The sequence below is a fragment of the Rhinolophus ferrumequinum genome, chromosome 18 (assembly GCF_004115265.2).
Source record: "Rhinolophus ferrumequinum isolate MPI-CBG mRhiFer1 chromosome 18, mRhiFer1_v1.p, whole genome shotgun sequence".
Classification (NCBI taxonomy): Eukaryota; Metazoa; Chordata; class Mammalia; order Chiroptera; family Rhinolophidae; genus Rhinolophus; species Rhinolophus ferrumequinum.
In genome coordinates this window covers 28,948,820-28,966,905 of record NC_046301.1, presented here as the reverse complement: position 1 = coordinate 28,966,905, position 18,086 = coordinate 28,948,820, and the positions used below count along the sequence as shown (strand labels likewise).

At 38.7% G+C, this 18,086-nt stretch overlaps 1 protein-coding gene across 4 annotated transcripts in view; it reads left to right on the top strand.

Annotated features, from left to right (window-relative positions):
- The window catches only part of CCDC25 (coiled-coil domain containing 25), a 40,417-nt gene that overhangs the window by 4,190 nt on the left and 18,141 nt on the right, over positions 1-18,086 (top strand). For 2 of the 4 annotated variants that reach the window (XR_004425591.1, XM_033134261.1), the window contains exons 2-5: positions 625-672; positions 4,709-4,748; positions 9,447-9,498; positions 14,466-14,541. Coding sequence is in view for 1 of the 4 variants with exons in the window: in XM_033134261.1 (XP_032990152.1) it covers positions 625-672; positions 4,709-4,748; positions 9,447-9,498; positions 14,466-14,541 (216 nt within the window). In the remaining 3 variants the exon portion in view is untranslated. Of the gene's footprint in view, positions 1-624; positions 673-4,708; positions 4,749-9,446; positions 9,499-13,309; positions 13,425-14,465; positions 14,542-18,086 lie in introns of all 4 variants that reach the window. The other 2 variants (XR_004425592.1, XR_004425593.1) reach the window with 2 other exon arrangements.

The window sequence follows — 18,086 nt, the reverse complement described above, 5'->3', positions numbered from 1 at the left end:
CTCCCAGAGATTTGTGTTTGGTTTGTCTTAGGTGGAGCTGGGGCATAATTAGGTGATTCTAATATGTAATCAGGGTTCAGCGTCGCTGATTTAGAAAACATTTGAGAGCCATGTTTCCCCGAATGGGACAGGGAGCCCAATTATAATTTGCAGCACACCTGCAATATAACTAGTACTAAATAAAAGTATGAGATATAAAACTTGGCTAAGTATAGAAACCAATTTTTAGGTGGTTATGGTGAAGGTTTTTAAAAAATTCTTTTGAAGAAGTCAAAAACTAGAGGACTGAACTGGAATTGCGTTAAACTATGTATATCCCTGAGAAAGTAGGAAAAGAGCCGTTTTTAATATGGGTCAGTAAACTTTTCCTGTTTGGGCCAGATAGTAAATATTTTAGACTTTGTGAGCCACATGCAGTATAGATTATTTGTTTTGCTTTTTTCAGCCTGTTAAAAATGTAAAAATTATTCTTAGCTTTAGGGCTGTCCAAAAACAGAGCTGGATTTGGCCGACGGCCATGTATTGCCAAGCTCCAATCTAAGCATTTGTCATTTGTTTTTCCTATGAAATGGTTCCGTTGATGATAAAGTTATCTAACTACTTTTTGTTTTTGTTTTGTCTTAGTTAACTCATCTGCTTACACTATTTACATGGGAAAAGATAAATATGAAAGTAAGTTTTCAAAAGTGTTTGATTTTGAAATATCCAGCAGGTAAGTATTAATTGCCTGTTTTCCCCTTGGTTTGTTGGATGTTAGTTTTCAACTAACAACTAAGTAACCCATTATAAAGAACTCCAGAGGATTAACTTTCCTAGAATTTAGTTTAGCAAATAATATTTGAGCTAATTGGATTGCCTGTTGCTCATTAGTAACTTTATAAAGAGTTTTGTGATAGCATTTGAGTCAGGGTTAACCTAGATCAAACAAAAATAATCTTCAACTTGGACTTTGAAAAGATCGTTTTCTGTACATTTTTACCACATTTAAGATTAGTGGAAACAACATATCTATTGTTTTTCTGAGGCTAAAGATGGCTCTTTTTAAGTCATGAAATAAATGTTAACAGTTTTTATCTAATTTTGTTGACCACTCTTTTCAGAATGAAATACATTATTTCATACCGTACACGTTCATATAACTAAAACAAAAATTTACCAAAAATATATATATTATTTGTTATGCCCTCTATTTTCTTTTCTGTTTTATTTCATTTTTAAAAAGTTAGTCTCAACCTGCTAAATTAATTTTTTGACCCACTAATGAATTTGAACTAAAGTTTAAAAGAAAAACATTGCTTGAGGGGTAAACTTTTTGACTGCATGAGTGGAAAGGGGGATGACAGTGAATTTTAGCTTTCTTAATCAAGAGAGCAGTGAGTTGACAGCACCGACCCTTAGTGTGGGGAACACTGAGGTGAGGGAGGAAAGACCTGCAACAAGGGCACTTGGAGAAAATGACACAGTTACTCTTTTTGAAGCTTGGAAAACACAGCTGATCTTCTCACGGGGTAATGTAATGTTTTGGAAAAGACAGCTCTTACATCAGGCCAATCTGGGTTAAAAATCCCAGCTCTTTAGCAAACTAGCTATAGTTACCTAACCTCTTTGAACCTCAGATTTCTTAGCTGTAAGAAGAGAATCATGGGATGATATCTACCTTGCAGGGTTGTGAAGGTTAATGAACACCTGGGTAAAGTGCCTGGGCCATCGTGGGCACTCTAAGTAGTAGTTACCATCACTGGAGCTTCTTTAGTTCCCCAAAGCCACCTCTCCTCCCTTCTCTGGGAGTACACCAGTGCTGGATGACTCTGCCTCAGTAGTCTGAGAGCTGGCTAATTCACTAGTCACCTTTCTTTAACCTCCAGGTATTGCTTTTTTTTTTTCCCCTAAAACCATGAGTGTTCTAGATGCAGTTTGAAACTGACAACAGTTTAAAACTTGATCCTTTAAAAGGCAAGTATAGCATTCTCTGGTATGAGACATTTGACATTAATGAAATAAATAAGGCCAAAAATTAAAAGATGTCAAAGAGTAGTGATATAGTTATATAGTTAGTATATTATGGTCTTATATATAAAATGTAACATATATATGTGCCAAAATAATGTGATGTATAATAGTTATATAAATATACTTATAAATCAGATCTATATAAACCGGTTATTACCTTGCTACAAGACTGGTTGCTATGAAGCAAAATCAGTATAAGCAAGACTATCACATCCTAGCCAACAGAAAAAAAAAACAACAAAATAAAGGAACTCATTTTAAAAGTTTTTCCTTTAATGAATTTATGACATTGGCTCTGGGTGTGATTTAATGGAGAAGCTGTTTGCATTAACACTTGAATTTTATTTCTCCTAGTAACCTATAAATTGCCATAGGTGATTTGTATTTTTCTCATCGCCCCCTCCTGATGAATGTAGCTGAGGAGAGGATGCTATTACCGTCCTATATTACACTGAACAGGAAGGCACAGTTGCAAGAGCCGTTAGATGGATCCAAACCGGACCAAATCTTTTCTTTGTACCAATGAAGGGTGCACGCCTAAGACTAAGAGAAGTGCTTACTGAGTTACTGAGAACTGCCTAGAGCGAGCTGCAATGGGTTATGCAGGTTTTGCCCTGTGCAGCTCTCGGGAGGGGGCTTTATATATTTCTTACAGTGAAGAGCTGCCTTGATACTGGTTCACGCTGACGGGCTCCCAGTGGTGCTGACCTAAGGCAGCTGTTCCAGTGACACTCCTGCCATGTCTCTTTTCCTTCCATTTTAGTTTAGTGTGTTGGGTCTGTCTCTATGGGCCTATGTGGTAGCCGCTGTGAGTATCTGAAGGGGAAGATTGAGTCTGCTTTCACAGTGTTCAGGTGGAGGCACACACAAAAACAAGTGTGGATAAATTTTGCTGTGCACCTCAAAATGCTCTAAAGAGTAGATGTCTGTTACGAAAATATTGGCAAAATATATTAATATTAATAGCAAATGCGACAAAAATAGAGGGGGCTGAGAGAATAAATGTGATTAGGGAGAGCCGAGAAGGCTTTCTATAGAAGTGCGTTCGGATATGCTAGATTGTGGAATTCTTTAAGTGTCCCCTGTAGGAATTTATATCTACAAAGGTAAATCTAGGATTACGTCTACATATGTAAATTTAGATTCTGCCTAGAGTCCCCAGGAGTAGTGTTTCACTGTCATTAAGATATATATAGAAAAAAATCTACGTATAGAACACTTTTCCCCAGGAAAATTCTTGGAGTCATTTGGAGGCATCAGCTTTCCTACTCTGCTTTGTAAGAAAAGTATAACATTGTTAAAGCAGACTGTTCTCTAGTGCTCCTAACACAGGCTGTCTGTAATGGCCTTGAGGACTTCAGACTAAGGGCTGGGTGGAATATAAATGAAACTTAAATTGATTTACTTTCACTAAAAAGCTTTCAGGTGTATTCTTTTTACTACCCAGCAGATGTCACTAGGGAGCCAAACATTGCCTGACTGAGAAAGAGGTTTTTATATTTCTCTCTACTTTTTCTGATTACCTGTTGGCTATTAGCTCAGCTTCCCACTAAGCTAGTAGAAAGCCCTTCAGAAAACTCATGGTGTCTACAGTTGCTAAGTGTACCCTCATTTAAGGATTATCAACTTCTTGGTTTTGGGAAAGTAAATACCCCACTCAAGTTAGATAGATTATACTTTCTTGGGCACATTTTAAGTCATGTATGAATCATTTTGTTTCCCTTACAGTTTTTAACTTTGTCTAATATTTTAAATATTCTGTAATAAGCACAATTAGTTACTAATTATTCATATGACTATTAGAAATATATATGGTATAACCTTTCTGTGGTGATACGCAACTATATTATTAGCCTTAAAAATGTACATAAATTTTGAATACTCAACCTTTTAGAAATAGACCTTAAGGAAATAAACAGGAATATGGACACATTTATTTAAAAAATATTTATTGAAGCATTTATAAATTTGAAACAACCCAAATGTCAACAATAGAAACATTTATCCGTATGATAGAATAAGTAGTCATTGTTTCCAAAGAAATTTCTAAAATCTTATTTTTACCTAACATACATAGGTTAACATTTCAAATAGTAACAGAACGCTTATAATACCTCATGCTTTCCAGTACCCATGTGTCCCATCCCTGCCCCCCACCACACCCCCGCCGAGACAGTTACCTTTAACATTTAGCTATTTTTTATTTTCACATGTGACAGAATTTTAGGTGATTTTTTTATTCCCTAATTTCCTACAATTTTAATTGATGTTGTTTTTTTAAGAAGTAAAATGCAATTCATTGGTTTTAAAGATTTAGCAAAACAGTTTGATATATAAGTATTATTACAGTGAATCATTTTTCTAAGACATCTAACTTCTCAGCTGCTCTGATTTGTTAGTTTTACTTTCAAATAGAAATGTCTTTGAACTTTAGATTGTATTATAAAAATTATAAAAAATTATAACGATTATCATTTTCCAATTGTAAGAACTATTTTTACAGAATTTTCAAGCATCAAAGCCTCTCTGAATTGCTTTTCTCCATTAAGGGAGAGAAAAAGTTGTGGAAAGGACTGATATTTCTCCCCTTCCCAACTATTTACAAACTCTGGCATGTCTTCATTTGACAGGTTTTTGTTGTTGTTGTTGTTGTTGTTGTTGTTTTACCTATTCTTTGTTCTCTTATCTCTCCCTGTAGATGAGGATCTAATAAAGTATGGCTGGCCTGAAGATATTTGGTAAGTAACAATTTTGGTTCAGCTTTCTGTGGATCATTGTTTACTTTCTTAGACATGGCCAACCACCTGACTCTTATGATTAAAACTAGAACTTGTGCTTTGTATTTTGTTTATGAATGTTCAATGGTAAATAGCTGGATGCCAGCTCCTTCATTTATAATTACCATGTAAACTGGGAGTGATGTCTTAGGGTTAGATCTCAGGCCTGTGAAGGCCTCTAGGGTGTCTTCTTACAGTAAGTACTGAGACCCCTGCACTGACACATTCAGACCACTCTTCTTGAGTGAGTGCATGACGACTTCACAGGAGGCAGTGAAGAAAAGAGACACAGGCTTCTGTGTGGATAGAATAAATAGAGCATTTGACCAGACCCACCTTTAAAGAAAACATAGACTGGGTTCCCTTTGTCTTCTCAATTCACTCGTGTGTTTAACCCAGTCTTGATCCAGCCCCTGCCCCCTCTTTCCAAAATAATTTATGGAAATTTAAAAAAATAATAATAATACTTGCTTAGCCTCCTTCCAAGATAATCTATTTTGCGGTTTACAAAACCCAATCCAAAAAAACAACAAAGCAAATGAATGGTGAAAAAACCCCTTCATTTTAGTTGCATTCTTTTTTCTAACTGCCTTAGCACACTGTGTGGGTTTTTCTACCACTCAGGATTTTTTAGGAATGCATGGACTTCTGGTACTTTTGTTTTTCTCCCTTGTAAAACTCTCAGACTCAGGTTGCTTTTTCTGTCTTCAGTTTCCACCGCTCACTGTGACCCTTGTGATGTCTCTCTCTAATATACCTGTAGAGCAGGATATGTTCTCCACAGCTCCTAACACTTACCAAATGCTGTCCCTGACAGATTCTGTTGCTTTCCTGATAGTATCAATGAACATTTATTGAGCGTTTAACTATATGGCAAATACTGTTAAGTGCTTATCTCCACTAATAAATTTACAACAACCCTGTGGAATAATTACTGATATTATGCCCATTTTTCAGATGAGGAAACTAAGGCTAAGAGAAACTAAATATGATAGATGTGCTCTGGTTGTTGCTGGCCCCCCAGCCGGTTCTAGTTCTAAATCAGTTTCTCCTCTTCTGGGCTGCTACTCGTAGCTGCAGTTCACTTCTTTCTTACCTCTGGCTATGGCTGAAGACCTCTCTGGATCTCTTTTCTCCAAGTGTGGGCCCAGACCCTTAATTTAAACCCCTATAGTGACAGAGTTTAGGCTGCCAATTTTTAGAAGAGTTGACTGCTTTCCAATAAGGTATACAGCATTGAGCACTTAATAGGAAAAGTAATACACAGAGATTAACTTAAGTTATCCCTAGACTCAGTTTACTGACCTTTTCTATCCCCAGACCTGTGCATACACCCACTGAAGGGTGCCTCCTCTCCTACTCCAGCGTACCCCGTTATAAAGGGACTAATTCATGACCCCAGTGGAAATGCTTTCCTGTCTACCCTCTCTAAAGTCCACACTCCGCAAACCAAGAGGCACTGGACACCTGAGGAATTTTAGTCATTTATCTGCCCCCGTCCCAGCACAGTGGCCTGTCTTCTGAACGCAAATATGTCAGTAAGGTAGACAATGCATGGTACCCCGTGACCTCAGGTGGGCAGTTTCCACTGCTGAGGGCTTCTGGATGGGGTGCTGCCTACCTTCCTAAGACCTAGACTATAAGCCCCATGAGGACAGTGATCTGTTTTGTTTACTGCTATGTCACCAGTACCTAGCACAGGACGTGGCACATAGGGAGGTGTTCAGTAACTATTTGTTGACTTCCTTATTGATAACACTCTGCCTGTCTAGAACTTATCTCCACTGGACAGTTCTTCACAATAAGAAATGAGTACTGTCATCCCCAGCTGGATTATTTCAGTTGTCCTTAAAGCCTAAAAATCTCTAGACTCTATCAAGGGAGATAAGGATAGCTGCACCTGTTCCAGAGTACCTTCTGTAAGTTTTTAACATGTCAGTTTTGAGGCAGAAATACCTGCATAGAAAAGGTTATATATTCAGATGTACCTTGAAGGTCAATTTACCGTAGCCTTTTACCTGACATTAAAAAAAAAAAATTAAGTGGAAGAGAAATTTCCAATTTACACCCCAGGTATTATGACTTGGGTATTTGATTTCATTCAGGTTGACTGTCTGCTGGAATACTACTAAAACAAACCAGTGTCTACAGATACTTAGACATTTGTTACCCATTTTGACATTTTTCAGTAGTCTTGAGATTGTCGTTGAAAGTAATTAAATTTTACTTTTCAGGGGCTATTCAAGATTTGATGTGAGCTAGAATAGCCCTAAATCCAAGACCTGTTCTGGTGCATAAACTGTCAACCCTGGAAACATTCCTGGGCATGCTAAGAATGGTTTGGTTGATCTGCATTCCGGGACAGAGTTTCCTGGTTCACTGGTTCACTCTGACACAGACTCTGTAACTTTACCTCTGTGAATATCAACATCTGAGTTTGTATCAGGAAACCTTCTGAGGTGCCGTTAAGCAAAGGATTTTTCTAGGTAGGAACTAAATTTATCTTGACCAAAGGAAAATAGAGATAGTGTGTGTTTATCGCCTCCAAACTCCTTAGAGTAGTAGTAGTATTTCCAGCAATCCCACTTTAAGGAATTAAATGACCCAGCTTCTGGGGTCCTGCATCTCTTCATCTCTAGGTTATTGATTCTCGTTTATTGAAGTTTGTAGTCTCTGCATTCGGTAAAGTTAACAATGATTAAGCAGGGAGAGGAAGATAAGGACAGAGGGAACTAGGGAACTAATGAGCATAATTTAACTTTGAGTAAGCATTTTGGGTGGTTTTGGAAAGATTTTTCAGGAAACTCACTCTCAAGAAGCTTTGTTTTACAGAGCTGGCTTTTTTGTCTGTTTACTTTACATTTCTACCAAAGCCCCATGTTCCATGCGTCCCCCTGTCCTTTGTAGAGGTGTACCTATGAGCCTGAAGTTGGTGGATATCAGCAGTGATACTCCCATGTGTCTTAGTACTTTGACTAATTATGTGTGAATCAGTTAGATGTATATTGAATTATTTGTGTATTTCTTTTGGTAAAATTTCACGTCAGAGACCTTTAAGAAAAATCAGAATACAATTGAGCTATTATGGGTATATAGGAGAGTTGTAAATAGAGAAATGGCTTAAAACAAGTTGAAAGGGGAGAAGTTACTTCTCAGTTGGGTTTGCTTACTAATGGGGTATTTTCCTAAGATCCTGAAAGAGAGTAATGAGATATATAATTTCTAGATTTGCAAAAAGCACAGTTTCTGGGTGGAAAATGCCAAGCTGAAGATGATAATCAGTAAGAATCTCTTACACGGGAATGCAAATGAGTAAATGAACCAGCTGGAGAAAAATAAACTAAGATGTTATGCCCATTTCCTGGCTATCAGTAATGGTTAAGAATAAAGCCTAGAGTCATCATAGACTGCCAAAAATGCATATTTGTCTGTATCCAAAGTGACTAGCAAGATGCTTAACCTTTAAAGAGGGCATTGGAAATAGTATAGTCTTAACCTTTATATAGAATCACACTGCTTACACCTTGTACTCGGTGTGAATGTGTGCCCATTTTCGCTTCTGAAAAAATACATTCATGCTAAGAAAATGTGTAGAGAAATACATAATGGGATGTAATGGTGCCCCCTTAGAATTTTACTGAACATTCTTCAGTCGGGAAAGGTAAGGACTAAGGACGAGCTGATGGAAGTTAACAGGATCACAGAATGAGAATCACATGTTACCGTTGTTTGATACTAGGTTTCCATGGGCATCTCTGGGTGTTGGAAAGAAAGTCAGCTTTATTTTGGTGAATTGTAAATATGAAAAACTAACATCCCAAAATGTCGGACTAGGTGAAAAAGGAAGTAAGTTTTAAAAGATTTAATTACATTGGTGGATGATGGAGCCTTAATGAAAGGTAAATTTAGGACATTGGTGTGGGAGGGAATTCTGAATGTTTTAAGGGAAATGTCATAAAGGGCAATACCATGCTTTCCCTGGAAACATATTAATGCCATTGGTGGCTGTAAGGCTGGGAGACTTGCTGGGCTGACCCATTTTATGATGTGGTCTGTTTACTGTCTGCAGGCCTCACCTGACTCTTCCAACTCTGCTTGACATTCTCTTGTTTTGCCATCGCTTGAAACTCAGAATGTCCCAAACCAATCCCTCATCTTTTTCTCTAAACTGGTGCCCTCGCCAACCATAAGGTATTTCTGCCAGTGGTCCTGCAGTCTCCCAGACTTGCAGCATTGAAGTCTTGCTGACTTCTTTCATCCCCTTCTCTTCTCACCTGAAATGCCTTTCCCTGTTTTCTCTAAGTGCTGTGCTTCAGTCAGGGACCTACCAGATCGCTGTTGTCAGTGAAGCCTGTGGTTACTGATAGCTCTTTCTCACTTGAAATGCCGCCCTTCCCAGGGCATGTAACAGTTACTGTCTCTAGTACTCATCCTGGCACTTCGTGTCACACAGCTGCAGAACCTTCCATGTTTATCTTACCTTTCCCAGGGGATAGTGAGCCCTGTGGAGGTGGTGACTGCTTTATACGCCCCGTGCTATTTAGCATGTGGCAGGCACTGAGTTAATTCATTCTGGATTTTGGAATGCCTGAAATGCAAGTGGCCTGAGGAGATGCTTGTCTTGTACCTCTTGCTAAAAGTGGTTTTCGTTCTTTGTAGGTTTCATGTGGACAAACTCTCTTCGGCTCATGTATATCTTCGATTACATAAGGTAACTGGATTTAAACCTGGATTCATGACTTTTTCTGTAGTGATAAGCATCATATCTTGTCCTCTCTCCTCTTTCTGCAATTAAATTGCTGAGAGTAATAAATAAGTACAAAAGTCTAAAAATTAGCAAATGAAAGATGTCTTCCCCGTGACCCAGAAAATCACTAAGGGAAATTCTGGTAATTTCTGAGACTTGGACATGGTGCACATTTCCCAGCTAGAAGCAGTCTTGTCCTGCCAGTTCAGGCATGTTGTCTGTCACCTCTGCTTTCTCTCCTTTTCATTTCAGTTGCTATGTGTCTTCAGTGGAGATCACGTTGTGGTTCCTTTGCTCAGGCTCCTGTGATTGTCCCACGTCACCAAGGGCAGGTGTTCCAGTTAGCAGGGGCTTCTTCGGGAGGTTTCAACCTGCATTCTAGTAGTAAAGGGGAAAGAGTGCATGTTCCCTCATAGTATACAACCACTGTTTTACAATCTGTCTTTACATCCATATGTTACATTTCATAGAGTTGTATCTTAGGGTAGGTATACTTGGTATGTGTATTGCTTTTTAAAAATGTTTTATTTGGGAATGATTTGAGATTTACAGCAAAGTTGTGTAGAGGACAGAGTTCCCATATACCTCATACCTAGTTCCTCTCATTTTTAATATCTTACATTAGCATGGTAGATTTGTCAGAACTAAGAAACCAACATTGGTACATTAACTAAACTGCAGACTCTATTTTTATTTTTACCAGTTTTTCATTAATATCCTCTTTCTGTTCCAGGGTCCCACATTGCATTTAGTTGTCATGTCTGCCTAGTCTCTGGTCTGTGACAGTTTCTCAGTCTTTCCCTATTTTTCATGACCTTGACAGTTTGAGAAGTACTCGTAACATATTTTATAGACTATCACTCTGCTTGGGTTTATCTGATGTTTTTGTCGTGACTAGACTGGAGTTACGGGTTTTGGGGGATGAATATCACAGAGGTGAAGTGCCCTTCTCATGCATTAACAGGGCTTATCACTGATGGTGTTAACCTTGATCGCCTGGCCAGGAAGTGTTTGCCACGTTTCTCCCCAATAGAATTGCTTTCTCCTCCATTCTGTCCTTTGCTATTTGGAAGCAAGTCACTAAGTCCAGCCCATACTCAAGGAGAGGGGATGGAATTAAGCTCCACTTCCTGGAGTGGCAAGTGTCCACATAACATTGTTTGGAATTCTTCTGTATGGAAGATTTGTCTTTTCTCTCCTCACCCCGCCCCCATTATTTATTCAGTTATTTATTTGCTTCAGTATGGACTCTTTTATTTATATTATACTGTGGGTTATAATCTAGTACTACGTTGTTGCTCCGATTGTTCCAGCTTTGGCTGGAGCTCGTTCAGCTTGGCTGCTGTGTTCCTTTGACACGCTCGCATCCTTTTGTTTTCTGAGCACTTCTTTCCTTTCTGGCATGACAAGATGCTCCAGGGTCATCTTGTACTTTCCCTGCCCAAGCCCAGAATCAGCCATTTCTCCAAAGAACTTTGGTTCCTTTTATTGGGGGATGTTATTTAGAAACCCAGATCCGGACTTGGCATGCTCTTGCTTCTAGGCTGTCTCACCTGACAGCTAGGAAGTAGGTGTATGCGTATGCTCGTATGAATTGTGTCCCTATCTGTATCTACAGTAAGCGACAGACAGGCTCATGCTAATGTCTTTGATGGGTCCATCACTACAGGGACCATCCTAGCCTTTCCTCCTTGCTTATCTGCAACTTCCGTCTCGGAGACTGAGAAGTGTGCCTCCCCCCATCTACCATCCACTGGCGTATTTATTAGACTCGAATGTATGTGGAAGCAGTGTCAGATTTGTTAACCTGCATCCCCATAAGAAACAGCTTGACCAGCTAAAGTACAGTGTTTATGTGCAGTTATTTTTTCTTTTGGCCTTACAGTTTCCAGTCAAAACTTTTCCAAAGTTACTTGTAAGCTTCTCCCTGCCCTCTTCAGTGATGTATCATGCACGTATAATACAGCTAGATTCTTTGGTCTCGGTCTACATTCCCTCCTGGCATCCTCTGGTTGATTGTATTACTTTTTAAAGTGAGGGTTTATAAACTTTTCATGCTACTGTATTACGATCCTATTTATTACGTTGGCTGGCTGCTTTAAGTTGGTAATATGCCACAATTAACCTGAAAGCTTCTGTGGTAGAATTTATGTTTACTGTTTTCAGCATTATGACTCTCCAATAAGAAATGTCTTTTTATGAACTACTATCTGTTTTTCTTTTGAATTATTTTTTAGAGTAATTCTCAGAAATGGAATTACTGGGTCAAAAGCTATAAAGTTTGGTAATTCTTTTTATATCAGATTGAACACTGAAAGTATTACGCTAATTTAAAATGCTATCAGATACACACACACACACACTCCCTCACACTCCCCCGCCCCTGCCCAAACACTTTGGGGGATTTTATAACTTAAAAAAAAAATAGCCTTTGACCATGTCAAGTAAATATAAGGTGCTTATTACTTCATTATGCTTATAATATTCATTTCTTAATTTACTAGCAAGGTTAAACATTGTGGCCCATCTTTAAACTATTAATGTGTCTGAGACTCTATTGTAAAGGAAAAGAGGAAGATTGTGAACTCTGTGCTGGAACAAAATTCTGAGTTCTCCTAGGCAACTTCTTGCCATTTTGGAACTATTCTAAGTTTAGAGAAAATAGAGTGTGTTGTTACCAAGTTTCCTTTTGATTCAGATTAAAGTTTTTCCTTTGGGGTCTGCTGTGTTAGAAAATGGAAATAATGGTGGTTGTCCCAAATTCACATTACCACCAGTTGTTACTTGTTTGAATAGAATTTTAACGTTGTTTTCTTTTGGAAGCACATAATGTGCTCCATAAAAAACATGTTCTCCTTAAGGAACTTTTACCTGGTTGATCTTCTGCAGTAAACGGGACAGCCCTTTGTGCCTATTAGTAGGTACCAGGTAAGTGTCGGAGATGCAGTCAGACTAAGTCCAGAACTCGGACTCTGGATTTGAATTCTGGCTCTGGTGCTTGCTACCATGTTTCCCCGAAAATGAGACCGGGTCTTTTATTAAGTTTTGCTCCAAAAGACACATTAGTGCTTATATTCAGGGGATGTCCTCCTGAAAAATCATGCTAGGGCTTATTTTCCGGTTAGGTCTTATTTTCAGGGAAACACGGTAGTAGCTATATGACTTTGAGCAAGTCATTCAGCTGTGCCCGTTTCCTCATCTGCAAAAGGCAGCTAACAGTACCTATCTTACTGGGTCATTGTGAAGATTCAGTGAGCTCGCCTATCTGAAGCACTTAGAATAATGCCTGGCACATGCTAACCACAGTATGTGTTTGTTCTTCTTTGTAAAATTCAGCCCAAACCTTGAAGATCATAATAATTCAGCCATGTTCTTTCCTAGACTTGATTTTTAAAAACCCTTAGAAAAAAATCTCACTTATCTAGAGCTTTCTTATATTAATGTAGATGACACAAAGCTCACAGTCAAAGTTCTGACCATTACACATTAGGAGTACCTTAGACGCTCCACTCTGTTTACTGTGCCTTTATGCTTAATACTAAGCTCAATGAGTTTTGTCTGCTTCTATCATTTCAAAGTTGAAAAACAAGGAGAGGAGATTGCTTCAGGAATAGTGACAGCCACAGGTAGTAAGAAGGGATCCTGGAATAAAACATGACATCAAGGGCAAGAAACTAACATTTCCACCAGAACCGTGTAAGCATCATACTCTGGGGCCACTTCTTAGAGCAAGGCTCTAATCCTGGGTTTATCTCTCATTTCTGTCACTTACTAGATATGTGGGACCTTGGTCCAGTTACTTACCCTCGCTAAGCTTCATTTTCTTCATTGGTAAAGTGAGGATAATACTATCCATTTCATATGGCCGTTTACTTAGTACCTGGCATGTGGTGAGTACTCAAAAACCGGTAGCTCTTGTTTTGTTTTTTAATTACTCATTTTGATTTATTTAGTATCGGGTCAGTCATCTCCTGTGTATTGTAGAAGCCCCTGAAGGCGTCACTGTCACCATATTATAGCCTAGGATAATGGTTGATATTCATAATGATGACTGTTCTCAAGATGTTTGAATTCACAATCCTCTGTTTAAGCAGGCAGTGAGCTGCACGGGGTGAGATCCATCGTTAAAGTAGTGACAAACTTAAATCACTTAGTTTTTGGTCCAAATTTATGTATTTGAGAGATTCCCATTTAAAACATTTAAAATAAAGAAAAAATGTGGAAATATAATGGAACAATTTCATTTACATCAAATATTTATGTAGGTAGAGCATTTCATTCCCAGACCGAAGTGCTTCTGTAATCGCATGCCTAGTAGGAGCCAGTACTTAGTTGATTTCCACTCACTCTTGCCTCTGGAATATTTTTGTTCATTTGGAGTGACTTTGCTTGTTCAGCTTTGACTTTGATACAGTATCTGTAGAGACAATGAGTGAGTATTATTTCTCCCTTATGGTGGGTGGCTTTATCTACCACACCAGGAGCTTGCTTCCTGATTAAGTCTGAGGCTAGATGACCTATCTGTCCTCATGTTTGAGGATAGATGGATAGATGTTTGAGACCCACAACCATAAGATGTCTCTTTGAGTGGGACGCTGTAGGGACCTCACCTAAGGAGACTTCCAATTGTCAAAAATAGGCACCATTTCCCCATGAGGTTTCTAGAAGTAAGGAGAAGAAGAAAGGGGGGAAATGACTCAGACATAATTGTAATTAGTATTTTGTTGTTTTTCTTTCATATCCCGTGTTTATTTTTTCCATATTACTGTCTTCTCTTATTTTAAAGAAGCATTCCCATGACAGACTTCGTTTTTCAGTGTCCTGAAATGCAATTGAAGAGCCACTGCTTTTCATAAAATTGTGTCCTATGAGAGCTCCAGTGTCGATCGGTAACAAGGTAATGGACCATTTGGTTAATTTTTGTGTTTCAGGGGGAGAAGATAGAAGACATTCCAAAGGAAGTCCTGATGGACTGTGCGCATCTTGTGAAGGCCAACAGCATTCAAGGTCAGTATTCCTAGGGGTGTTTTCAGAATTAGCACTGATTTCTCTGTGTCTGAAATGGATTACATTTTAGAGAACATCTTACTGACTTTGGATTGAGTCAAAGGAATAGCCTTTAATATACCTTTGCCCTGTTTTATTCTTTAAGCTGGCAGTTCTGCTACCAATCAAAGAACCAAAAATGAGTCTCCCCAACTCTCTAATGTACATGTCCCTCTTTCCGTTTATTCTCTTTTCCTTACCTTAACTAGAAGGTTGTGTAGATGTGCCTACCCTTAAGGTTATTTGTAGAGAGGCTTTTGGAAATTAGGTTATGTTAATAGCTAAACAAGAGACGTGTCTCAGGGCTTTATTTTTAAAGTTGTTTGATGTCTTTATTTCCATCATTTGTCATTAGATAGTAGACCTCACATCTCCAAATCACTCTTTCCTACATTATCTTTCTCCTCTTCTCCTTTCACATATTTTTTTCTTCCTATGAATTGTGAAAATATGAAGTCAGTTGATCTTTATGTCCCAGAGAATCTTTTTAAATCGGTCTGGGGCGATCCATGAGTGTCAGTATTTTTGCAGTGCTCTCCAAATGATTCTGCTGTGCAGAGAGGGTTGAAAACAATGGGTGGTAAGTATTTTAGGTAGGGCCTGTAACACTGGGCTTGGTGCTTGTCTGTTTCTGCGGTACAAGCTTTGATCTGTCAATTGGACAGGTTAAGAAGGACAATTATTGGGGAGAGGTGGGCGTTAAAAGGGAGAGTCAGGAAATGGTGTTCTGCTAAAAATGTTTCAGTTAATTGATTGGATTTTAGGTGTAGGACATAGACCTAGATAGGGTGAAGGTAAGTTTGTTTTGATATGAAGTTGGGGGACCAACCAGAGGGTTGAAAAGAACTATGGTTTAGGTAGAAGATAAGCGTGGGGCAGACACACAGCCAGTACCAGGTACCAGGGGTGAGTGGTAACAGGACAAGAGCTGGGTAGTGTAACCCCTTGTCTTTCACTTAGACTGTGTTTCCTGAGTCTAACTTGGGCAGTTTTACTGAGTCAGGTACCTAGCCAAAGAAAGGGGAAGTCTTGTAGAGCCACTGATTTCCAACCCTATAAATCATTAAATTGCAGTTAGTTTTAGGACATTCCATTTTTATGAGTAGAACAGAGTGTCTAAGATTTCCAGTTAAAATCTTCAGTTATTGACATAAAAATAATAAAAATTAAAACCATCGTTGTCCTCTTTCCTTGTGTGTTGCAATCTCTTTCACGCATTCTTGTTTCCTTTCCATGCCCCTGACTAGCAGATGTGACTTTATTAAAAGAGTTTTGGACTCTTTATTCTTGGCCCAGCCTCTTTCTTCCTAATCTCTTGATAGTTTACTAGTTACAGGAAAAGAGGAGAGAAGACTCCTGACACAAATTACTCAGCTCCTCTTCAGCTTTCTGTAGCAACAGCTCACTTAGAAAATGGAGCTAAGCCTAACATACTGATTCGTGAGAGCCTAAGATACTCTCACGAGTCAGTAGCAGAGGATGCGAAGGGTGAAGATAGTCTTTGCCGAGTACACGCTCATTGGCATCACTGTGTAGTGAAAATATTTTCCTCCCTCGCTGACCACCTTCAGCATTCAGAACCAAGGGAGTTGGGGTTAAACTTACTTGTTTTCATAGAATCTGATCGGCCTCTCCTATGTTCATCTTGTAATCTTCTGCCAGATTAAACTTTCTAAAAGCTTAGACACTTTTGATGACACCCCACCTTGTCTATACAATTAAGTCCAAACGTCTTAAGCTGGCATCTAAGCATCTTTGATCTGACTACGGAATTCTTTTCCCTTCCCGTATTTCATATTCCAGCCAAAGCAAATATTTTCTGTTTTCCTACCTTGTGCCTTTGCTTATATAGTCATGTGTCGCTTAACAATGTGGATTCATCTGAGAAATGCATCGTTAGACGATTTTGTCATTGTACAAACATCTTAGAGTGAACTTACCCAAACCTAGATGTTGTAGCCCACTACACATGCAGCCTGTTGCTCCTAGGCTACCAGCTGAATACTGTAGGCAGTGATAACATAGTGCTCAGTATTTCTGTATCTAAACATAGAAAAGGTACAGTAAACATATGGTATAAAAGATAAAAAAAGGTACAGCTGTATAAGGCATTTACCATGAATGAAGCTTCAAGACGAATTTGCCCTGGGTGCATCATTGAGTTAGCGGTGAGTGAATGTAAAGAAAGGCCTAGGACGTTGCTGTACGTGACTGTAGACTTTGTAAACACTGTATGCTTATGATACACTACATTTATAAACAACATTTTCTTCAGTATAGCATTAGCTTACTGTAAGTTTTACTTTATAAACTTTTTTAATTTTTTAATTTTTCGAGTCTTGTAATAACAGCTTAAAACACGCATTATACAGCTGTACAGAAATGTTTTCTTTCTTTATAACCTTTTTTCTCTTTTTAATTAGCTTTTTTCTCTTTTTAATTAATTTTTCCCTTTCTTGTACTTTTTACAAAATTTTGTTGTTAAAAACTAAGACACACACACGCTGACATAGGCTTCCACAGGGTCAGGCTCGTCGGTATTACTGTCTCCCACCTCCACATCTTGTCCCACTGGAAGGTCTTCAGGGCCGATAACACGCATGGAGCTGTCATCTCCTGTGATAACACTGCCTTTTTTTTGAAAACCCCCTGAAGGACTGGCCTGAGGCTCTTTTTGAGAAGATGTCACTCTTTACAGAAATATGTCTGTGGTGGTTTGCTTGGTTTGTTTCCTTTTTTCATCTTATAAGCAGATAATGCACCATGAATATTCTTCTCTATTAATGAAAACCTTTCAGTGTTGGGGTCTATCCTAACTTTTTAAGGAGCTTGCTGAGGTCTGCAAAAGCTATTAAACACTTCACTGTGAATTTTCTTGAGGTTATTCTTTTTCCTCTTCTGCAATTTCATTTTCTCTTGCCTCTTCTTCACTATGCGTTCTTGTTCCAGTTCCAACTACTCCTCATTAGCCATCTCAGCCACAGCCTTGTTGATTTTTGCAGCCTCCTCATCCTTGGCAAATCCTTTGAAGTCGTGGACAAACCTCTTGAGTGTGGTCTTCCAGATGCCATTCATATATCACTAGGTGATAGAAATTTTTCAGCTCCATTATAATCTATGGGGCCACTGTCATCTATGTAGTTTGTCATTGACCGAAACGTTATGCGACACATGACTGTATTGTTTCCTCTGCTCTCAATTTTATCCTCCTTCTCAGTCATCCCACGTCCAGATCCAGGCTCAGGTTCAAGGTCCACATAGTAGGTGTAATAATAGCTAATAATTATATGCTTGGTGCTGTGGTAAAACTTTACAAGTTATTTATTAACCCTACTGAGTTAGATACTATTATTTTCATTTTATAGATGAGGAAGCAGAGCTTAAAGAAAATTAAGGAACTTGCCCAAGGCCTCAGCACGCTGCCATGTGGTAGAGGCTGCATTTGAAGTCAGACAGCCTGACTTTTAAAGTCTTCTGTCTTACCCAGCAAGCTGTATTAACTTCTC